We start from the raw sequence: 10,338 nt of genomic DNA, 5'->3' as shown, positions 1-10,338 counted from the left end.
CTGGAAGCCTTGGGTTCCATTAAGGACTTTCTGTAAAATGCTGCTTGGACTGAAAGTGTCAAGGTGATTGGACTGAGTATATGGCACTGGTGGCGAACCTATGGGATGTGTGCTGCAGTGGGCTCTTTGTATCACTGAAAGCTCTAAAAGGTTCGCCATCACTGATATATGGGACTATTTAAGTACTGTCAAGCCACTCTCAGCATCATATGGCACCCTGTCAATGTGTACAATTTTTCTTTTTTCTTTTTTTTTTATTTTAGAAATAAAAGGAGGAAAATACTAACAGATCGACAACATTTTACAAAATAGCAAAGGATCAGTACAGACATTACAGAGTTACAAACAGAGTGGTAGGGAATTAACAATGCTTATTGTATTACATATTGATATCTTCAATGTAGTTTCTCATGAAAACACATATAGACATACAAAGCTAATCATACAATTTTTCTATGTCATTAAACATACTTAAAAAAAATCAAGACCAAGAAGTCCTCAAATACAATCATAGATACATGTAGGATGGATAGGTGTTATGTTTGATTCATTGTGTCAACTTGAGAAGTCTAGAAACTTAACAGTGTAACTCAGCAGTTCTACATCCTGTGCTGTAGAGGATATGCCCTTACCGCTCAAGGATGCTGTTCATTGTGTCAACTTGAGAAGTTCAGAAGTTTAACTAAGTGACTCAGCAGGGAGCTAGGGTCCTCACTTTGTAAACATTCTGAGCTTGGGCAAGATGAGGGCACAGAGATGGTGTGAGTGCTACACCCACCCGAGGGCAGATAGCCAGAATACAATATAAGGGAGGAAAAGAAACCCCACCCCATGTGCTCTTGTTGCTTTTGCTGTCTTCTGCAGTCTTGAACTTGTTGCCCTCTGCCATGCCACCCTGCCTTGGAGCCAGCTGATTATGGACTGAACCCTCCACAAACTGTCAGCTAAATAAACCTTTCTTTTCTTAATTTTGGGTGTCAGGTATTTTGTCTCAGCAGTGAGAGAAAAATCACTAACACGATGGGTGACGTTATGGCTTAGATCTGAAAATGTCCCCCAAAAGTTTCATGTTTAGAAGTGGGGCTGTTGGAGGGTGACTGGGTCACAGGGCTGCTACACTCAGCAGGGGATTCATCCATTCAGCCGACTGTGCCGCTAGCAGGTGGAGCCCAGCTGGAGGTGGCTCACTGGGGACCTGACCTGGAAGGGTGCGTTCTTGTCCAAAGCTCCTCCCTTCCCTCTGCTTCCCAGTCGTGCAGTTTTCCTGCACCAGGTTCTTCCATTCTGCCTTGGAACTGGCTGACTGGACTGAACCCACTGCAAATGTGAGTCAAATTAAAGCTCTTTTTTTTTTTTTGTCTTTTTGAGACAGGGTCTCGCTGTGCAGTTCAGGCTCGCCTTGAGCTCACTTTGTAGTCCAGGCTGGCCTCGAACTCACAATGATCCTCCTGCCTCAGCCACCTGAGTGCTGGGATTGCAGGCCTGTGCCACCGTGCCTGGCTCTAAACCTCTTCTTTAAATTTTGTTCCAGTGATGGGGAAGTGACTAATTCAGACAGAATCTAAGAAAAGCTGCCTCAACTCTGATTTTATTTAAATTTCCAACAGCACTTGAGTCCAACAAGGTCTTTTACACATGAGGTCCATTTTCAGATGCTGCTACAAAGTGTGGGATGTAAGCAGGTTCCTCGCCTTCTCTGTCTGCGGTGTGATGCTCTCTCTACCCCTGCAGTTGTACACTCCTTGACTATTCATTTCCCTGTGGCTGTTCTTTAACTCAAAACGGCACTGTTCTGACATCCACTTCCTAATCCTTTTTCACGCAAGGACATCACACATGGGGAGCGCTTGGAGCAGCTCAGGTTTTCAGGGCGCCCGGGAGTATGTCACCTGCAAAGCTGTGCTGTGGCTAGCCTTCCTGTCACCTTACTTCCATGCAGGGGTCTTGAGAAGGTTAAATGAAAGAACGCCCACCAGGACAGGCTACATAACTTGGGCTCAGTAGGAAATGAAAATGCAGGGTAGTTTAAAAACTAAGAATTTTCTGGGGAAGAGGATCTACAGATGGGGAGGTAGGGAGGGGAAAGGGAATAAAAAGAATAAAGATACCTCATGTACGCATACCTGCTTCCCACGAGGAATGTAATCATTACGTACCACAAACCTGCACTAAACGAAAACACACTGCTAAGAACTGCAGACTGGGCCGGCAGAGCATTAAACTCGAGGCATCAGGGAACCCGCCATGAAGAGGACGCTGGGGCTCGAGAGGCTTTTGCACACAGTAGGTACAAAAATAAATGCTCGAGGGTTATGTTTGAGTCCGCACGCTCCGGCAGCGCCCGGGCCCCGGCACTGATTGCTGACTGCTCGCTGCCCCTCGTCCCCGGAGTGCCACAGCGGAGACCGACCCCATCTCTACCCAGCCAAAGTTGCTTGCTGCCCCTCGCCCGCCGGGATGACACCGCCGCGAGGACTGGGTGGCCGCGGCCAGGCGGGTCTTGCAAGCAGCTGGGCCTCGCCTCGCCGCGGCGGCGGTGTTTACCGGTTGCCCAGGAGACGCACGGCCACCCCAGCTGCCTGGCTCCGGGCGGCTCCGCGTCCAACCGCGCCGCAGCCAGCATGAGCCGCCGCGGCGGTCCCGGCTCCAGCAGCCCCGACCTGACCTGCGCCGCCGCGCTGGGCGCCCAGACGCCTGCGCCCGAGGTACCGTCCCGCGCCGGCAGGCCAGATCCCAGCAGGGAGGCGCCCGGGCCAGGCGGCCCCTGAGGGCACAACCCCTGTGCACCCCAGTCCTCCTGGACGCGGGGCGGACCCGCGGCAGGGCGGTGTCTGGTGGGGCAGGGAACTGGGCGGTTGGCTAATTTGAGAAGCAATGGGCAGGTCAGGAGTTTGGAAAGCGCATCTGAATTTTCTTTTTAGGTTGTGTTATGCAACTCCTCTGACCACTCAAAGTGGTTAAATTCGACAGGCAGGCCAGCTCCTGTCCCTGCTCCCGAGCACATATGCAGTTCCTTCCTTAAGTGTCCCACCCCCACCACCCCGCCCCGCCTAGCTGCTGAGACGTGACTGCGAGCATTCTTCCAAAGCGGAGGTGGAGGGAGTCACGCCGGCGCGGGGAAAGGTCTCCAGCCCCGCGTTGCTAACCGTCCCAGAAACAATAATTCAGTTGTCCTTGGATGCGTTTACTCTTGGGAGTTGCTTCAGTTCTGGGAACTTGCAGGAGTCAGGTGTGCTGTGCGCGCGCGCGTGCACACACACACACACACACACACACACACACACACGCAGGAAAAATTCTGTCTGTTCAGCCTGGACTGAATATGCACCACCTCTGACCTGGCTCTGCCCCCCAAATATCTTGTGTGTCTGGAGCGTTTGCCAGAGAAGCGAGAATTGTGCTCACTAGAACTGCTAATGTTAGAGGTGCCCTCAGCGTATTTATATCCCTGGGGATGTTAGACCCAAAGCAGGGGGGTTGGATTCCCCAACACGCTACCGGAATGAATACTATTCAGCACCTTTGACTGTTGCCTCACATCCCTACATTTAGATTTCCCCGATTCCTGATGTATTTGTGGAAAAGTAGTACCTTTATGTACAAATAAAACTAATTTTCCTTCCATCTGGGGTTTTCGTATGTAACATTACATTTTATCTCAATGTGGTGAATATTCTTTATAAATGAAGACTATCAGCCTATATATAAGGAAGTAGGAATTGCCCGGCATGGGTGCAAACCTGTAATCCCAGCACTGGGGAGGCTGAGACAGGAGGATCATTACAAGTTTGAGGCCAGCCTGGGCTACAAAGTGAGCTCAAGGCCAGCCTGAAGCAAGACTTATTTTTATGTTATTTATATATTTTTGGTGAGCCCAAAGTAAATGTTAGATATCATAACCCTTCTACCCTAACTACTCTGGTGTGTATTATCTAAGAATAGGGAATTTGCTAATCAAAAGAACAGTGATTGAACTCAGAATACCATATCTAGCATTTTTACAATAACTTGTTCACTCAAATAGTACATCATCTACTTAAATTTGCCAGTTATTCCAGTTCTGAGATTTTTGCAACATTTTTTCATTCCAAAATCACATATATTTAGTGGTTACACATCTTGTTTCTGTTTTAAAATTAACTTTATTGGTACATTTTAGATGTACACAGTGACAACATTAATCATAGGAGACTTGTGTCTGTACATGACCTGTCATTTTTCTCTTCTTCTTCCCTCCCTTCCACGCCTCTTCCCCTCCTTATTTACAAAAGCTTTGTTTCCCTTCTTTCCTTTTATTCTTTTCTTCCTCTTTTTCCTCCTTTTCCCTTCCTAGTTCCCCTTTCCACTTGAACATTTTCTTCCTATTTCACAATATCTAGTATAAATTTTGGACCTTATTTACACTTACAGTTTCTCACACCAGAGAAACCGTGTTATATTTGAACACATGTGTCTGTTTTATTTCACTTAAGAGTGTGGTCCAAGGTGTAGCCATTTACCTAGGAATGTCTGAGGTTTATCCTTTTTTATGGCAGAGTAGTACTCCACATCTTCTTTATTTATTCATCAGTTGATGGGCATTTGGGCTCTTTCCAAGATTTAGCTATTACAAACTGCGCTGCTATAAATGTGAGTGTGTGTATATCACTGTGGTATGATGCTTTTAATTCTTTTGGGAAGATACCAAGAGGAGGTATAGCTGGGTCCAATGGAACATCTAGTCCTAGTGTTCTGAGGAATCTCCACACTGTTTTCCACAGTGGTTGCACCAGTCCACACTCCCACCAACAGTGGAGAAGGGTTCCTTTATCCCCACAGCTCCTCCAGCATTTGTTACTGGTTGATTTTTTTATGATAACCATTCTTTCTGGGGTGTTGTTTCAATTTGCGTCTCTTGAGTGACCAGTGATGCTGAGCATTTTTTCATATATTTATTTGCTATTTCAACTTGTTCATCTGAGAAGTGTTTATTCACTTCAGATGCCCATTTTTAGATGGGATCTTTAATTTGGAGGGTCTAATCCTTTTGAGTTCTTTAGGTACTCTAGATATTAGTTCTTTGAGGGACAGCTGACAAAAAATTTTTCCCACTCTGTGGGTTGTGTCTTTGCTGTGCAAAAGCTTTTCCCCAGTTGTTTATTCTTTATGATGTTTTCTATGTGATTGGGGTTTGTTCATAAAGTCGTTGCCTGCACTTACACCTTTAAGACTTTTACCTGTTCTATCTTCCAGCAGATTTAGTGCTTCTGTTTTAATTTTTAGATCTTGGATCCATTTTGCTTTTAGTTTAATGCATAGTGAGAGATATGGATCTAGGTTTAACTTAGGCATGTAGAAAGCCAGTTCTTCCAGCACCATTTATTAAAGAGGCTATCTTTCTTCCAGTGAAGGTGTTTGGCCCCTTTTTTGTCAAAGATAAGGGGCCTGAGTATATTTGGAGTTGCTTCTGTGTCTTCTAGTCTGTTCCATTGATACTCATATCTTTTTTTTGTCACTACCATGCTGTTTTTATCACTGTTAGCTTTGTAGTATAATTTCATGTCAGAGATTGTAATGCCCCCGGCTTGCCTTTGTTTCCCAGAATTCTTTTGCTATTCTAGGTGTCTTCTGGTTCCAAATACATTTTAGATTTTTTTCTTTAATTTTATGAGGCATGGTACTGGTATTTTGATCAGGATTGTGTTATATCTGTACAACAGTTTTGGGGAGTATGGCCATTTTCACTATACTAGTTCTTCCTACCCAAGAACTATGAGTATCTTTCCATTTTCTGTTATCCCTTTGTTGTTTTTTTAGAGTACTGTAGTTTTCATTGTAAAGGTCTTTTACTTCCTTTGTGAGATTGATTCCTAAGTATTTCATTTTTTTCCATGCAATTGTGAAAGATGTGCTTTCTGTAATCTTCCTTTAGGTGAGTTTGTCATTGTGTATAAGAATGCTATGGAGTGCTGACCTTGTATCCAGCTATGCTCCTGAATTTGATTATTAAGTGTAGAATCTTTGGAGTTTATGAGGGTCTTCTATATAAGTATCTTGCCATCTGCAAAAATTATAATTTAACTTCTTCATTTCCTATCCTATTCCTTTTATTTCTTTCTCTTGTTTAATTGCTCTGATTAAAGTTTTAAGAACTATATTAAATAAGAGTAGAGACAACAGACATCCTTGTCTTGTTCCTGATTTTAAAGTAAAAGTTTTCAGTTTTTGACCGTTTAGTATAATGTTGGCTTTTGGTTTGTCATAGATAGCTTTGATTAGGTTGAGATAAAGATCATCTATTCCAGTTTTGTAGGGTTCTTTTTTTTTTTTATCATGAATGGGTGTTGGATTTTGCCAAATGCTTTTCTGCATCTATTGAGATGATCATGTGGTTTTTGTCCTTGGCTCTGTTAATATGGAATGTTACATTCATTGATTTGCATATGTTGAAGCATCCCTGCATCCATGGGATGAATCCTATGTGGTCATGATGTATGATCTTCCTGATGATTTTGCCCTCAGGGCAGAAAATTTAAAAGCAGTTAGGGGAAAAAATAGAGAAATAAGAGAAAGGGATTAGAAGCCAGTCTGGAAGCCGGGTGTGTTGGTGTATGCCTGTAATCCCAGCACTTGGGAGGCTGAGGCAGGAGGACCACTGTGAATATGAGGCCAGCCTGAACTGCATAATGAAACCCTGTTTTTGGTGGACATCGCTGTCTCAAAAAAGACAAAAAGCAGAAGCAAGTCTGGAGGACATGCCTGGAAAGCTTGAGGTCGTGAGTTTGATTCCTGGTACTGGAAAAGAAAAAAAATTAAAAAAAATTATGTCTGGAGGACAAAGGAAGATTATGTGAGCTTTGGAAACTGGTGAAGAAAGGGAGGGAATGACAGAAGAAAGAAACAGAAAGAAGAACAGAACAAAAGAACAACAACAAAAACTAGGAATAATGTTCTCACTTGTATAAAAACAAGAACAATCAATCAAAGAGGAAAAAAATAGAAAAAAAAGCAAAGAAAGGAGAAAAGCAGAAGAAAATGTCCATGTCAGAGCATGTCTGTGCTGTCACTGGTGGCCAGAGGGGGCAGAGAGAGCCCAGGTCCATGTTGATTGATCCCAGCAAGTCAGCAGTAGAATCATGGCAGCGATGGAGAATCCCAGCAAACTTGGGCCTTTAGTTCCACCGAAGTTCAGGCTGCAGCTGGTGCTGCTTGTGAGGCTGGGACCTGAGTTGTCAGCCCACAGCACTCCAAGTGCCTCCTGCTGTCTTGAACGTGGCTCCCTGATATTCTGCTGGCTTGAACTCCATTGTTGTGCTTTACCCTGACACTTGGAGTCACTAGATGGAGCCAGCCCACAACTCCGTTGAGTTCTGACTTCTACTGGCCCCTGTCCAAAATGGCTATGGGCCATTGCCCTCTCCTGGGGGACATCTGGATTCAAATAACTCACCAGCCACTGCAGTCCACAGCATACACTGCTCTGTCCCGCTGGTGTGTTACTCTTTGGAGGCCTCTGAGGTTACCAAGAGTTACCATGCCTCTGCAGGTTCAAGCTGGCCCTCCCACGCCAGGGGCTGGGACTCAGGGAGAAAGTGCCACCTGCTGCCTCCCTCTTCTGTGCTGTGGTCTCCCTCTTCACTCCCCCCATGGCCTCTAACTCTCTTCAGATCCTTGCTGGGTCCCAGGGACCTGCTGCCTTCCTCTTCCTCAGGTTGCTTTATTCCAGTGTCTGGATTCCAAATATCAGACAGGCTTTCTCTCCTGTTCACCATTCTGCCATCTTCCTGGAAGTCCCATCTTAGTTTCTGTAAACCTGCAATAATTCCTTCTCTTAAAAAAAAAAGATCTGTTCTTTATGACTAGGTTTTTGGTGGACATCGCTTCAGACATAGTATGTCTGGGTGCAGCACATCAGGAGCTGCCTGTTCTGCTTGTCCCATGACTTGTGACATTCCCAAATGGTAGATGTTTCCACTGTAGAGTTACCTTTTCTTGTTTAGCAATAAATTATTGATTAGATTGATTGGCTCATCTTATAGATTCAGATAGCGATCTTTAGGATAAGTCACTACCTGCATACAGGAAAATTTCCACCAAGTTTTATATTTTAACTGGCTTGAAGGAGCTCAATATCACTGAGAACAGAAGTAGAAAAGCCAGTGTTTTTTACTACCAATTTTCAGTTTACAAAATGCTTCATCGAAGATAACATTACAGTTTAGGCAGGCAAGGGAGACATTTCTCACTACACAGATGAGGCAGTGGCTTGCTCACTGAACGAGTGAAGGAACAGAGGCTTAAATAGCTTCCTTTTGGAAGTTTTGTACTTTTTTCCTACTGAGCTGCACTGAAAAACATTAAAATACGAAGCAGGGATGGTCTGCATCTGTGTGAGATAGGATAGTGCAGGGACCTAGGTATTAGCTTTGGAATCTAACTGGGTTCGAACAATCCTGATTGTACCTTCTCCATGATACCTTGGCCAAAAAAATTACTGAGTGCCTCAGAACTTTGGTGTCCTCACCCAGACATACGAGATCATAATGTTAGCAACTGGCGTTGTTTCAGAATTGAATGGTAAATAGGTGTAAGGCTCGCAAACAGCGTGTGTGACAGAGGAAGCGCTTCTTCATATTGGCTCTTGCTCCTCTTCGTGTCCTCTAGAACTTTCCTTGGCATCAACACTGCTACCCCCAACTGCACCACAATGCATACCTCAGCCACCACCTTCACACCGTTGTGGATCTGGGTGAGGGACAGAGGATGCAAACATGAATTTGACAGTCCTTGCTGTCCATGAAGAATTGAGAGCTCACAACTGGAGGAAACGGACACAGTGGAAGATTACCGGGTCGCTGATGCTCGGACCAGATCACATGCTGAACTTTTCTCAAGTTGAATTTACATATAATCAACTCATCAGCTGAGCTTCACTAGGCTAGGAAATGTGCTGAGTTCTAAAGACAATAGTATAAACGCAGGAGCAAAATGGCTCAAGCTGGGAGGAAGGAGATAAGCAGTGTTGGGCAGGTCTGCCTAACCTTAGCTGCTGAAATAATGCTACCAAGTGAAAACAGTGGCCGCGTTATAAAGTGGTAAAATCAGCAGCAGCAGAAAGGCATAGCCGTACTTTAGTGGAAAGCACTTGCCTTTGGCTTCAGGGCTGCAAACAAATGGTGGGTTAGCAGCTCTTTGCTCTGGCTGTGTTTTCACATACCTAGAAGATCCCAATCAAAATTATGACTCTATTATCAGCCACTTCTGGGAAAATGAGCAACTCTCCTTTTTCTCAGTCATACAGTCATTAAATGAAATAACTGTCTGGTGCAATCACTAAGAGAAACCGATGTAAATAGCAACAATCTCTTAGCAGCTACAGTTTGTCAAAGCGAAGACTTAGAGCTGACCCTGTGCAAATATGAAGGAAATAACGTCTGTCTTCTTTTTAACTCCCACCACTCCACTCTTTAAAAACTGCACAGAATACACATAACATAAAGCGCGCAATCCTCACCATTTGTGAGCCGCCAGCGCTGCTGCACTTCACGCACTCACACATGCGGTTCAACCATTGCCACCATCCATGCAGGTGTTTGCTCATCTTGCAAAACAGAGACTCTGTACTCAGGAAACGGTACCTTCCCACTTCTCCCTCCCACCACTGGCGGCCACCGTTCTACCCTCTGTCTCTATGAATTTGACCATCCTAGGAGCCTCAGATAAACGGAATTGTACTGGTTTTGTCCTTTTGTGACTGGCTTATTTCACATAGCATACTCTTTTCAAGGTTCGTCCCTGTGATGGCGTGTGTTAGAATCTCCTTCCGTTTGAAGGGTGAATGATATTCCATTGACAGCATACACGTTTTCTTACTCATTCATTTACCCATGGACATGCGGATTGTTTGTACCTTTTGGCTTAATACTGCTGTGAACATAGGCAAATAAATATCTCTTTGCGAATTTGCTTTCAATGTTGCCCAGAGGTGGAGTTGCTGCATCCTATGATAATTATTAAATTTTTAAGGAACTGCTGTGCTATTTTTCACAGTGGCTGTATTGTTTTAAATCCCTACCATTAAGGCACCAATTTCTTACCCATGCTGGTTATTTTCTCTCTTCCTCTGTATTTTGAATTGTAGCCATTCTAATGGTTACGTAGTGGTGTCCGTTTCTAAATTTTAAAGAACTATTTCCTCTGGTTTACTCCTTTCTTTTTTCTCCTTCTGTTTTATCAAAATCAAGTTTAAGAAAAGAGCTGACCAGGGGGCTGGAGATTTAGCTCAGCGGCAAAAGCGCCTGCCTGGCAAGCGCAAGGTCGTGAGTTCGGTTCCTGGTACCGGAGAAAAACCAAAAAAAA

The 10,338-nt window shown here is 44.4% G+C and overlaps 1 protein-coding gene across 4 annotated transcripts in view; it reads left to right on the top strand.

Annotated features, from left to right (window-relative positions):
* Positions 1-1,521: 1,521 nt before the first annotated feature.
* Ccdc170 (coiled-coil domain containing 170) overlaps positions 1,522-10,338 on the top strand; it is a 103,903-nt gene continuing 95,086 nt past the window's right edge. Inside the window, exon 1 of one of the 4 annotated variants that reach the window (XM_005390577.2) lies at positions 1,522-2,705. In XM_005390577.2, the coding sequence (XP_005390634.1) occupies positions 2,112-2,705 (594 nt within the window). In that variant the 5' untranslated portion in view covers positions 1,522-2,111. The remainder of the gene's footprint in view (positions 2,706-10,338) is intronic. The other 3 variants (XM_013517400.1, XM_013517399.1, XM_005390576.2) reach the window with 3 other exon arrangements.

This window comes from Chinchilla lanigera, unplaced genomic scaffold, assembly GCF_000276665.1.
Source record: "Chinchilla lanigera isolate Chin_1 unplaced genomic scaffold, ChiLan1.0 scaffold00038, whole genome shotgun sequence".
NCBI lineage: Eukaryota > Metazoa > Chordata > Mammalia > Rodentia > Chinchillidae > Chinchilla > Chinchilla lanigera.
Note: the sequence above shows the minus strand (reverse complement) of the source record. Positions and strands in the feature narration are given on the sequence as shown.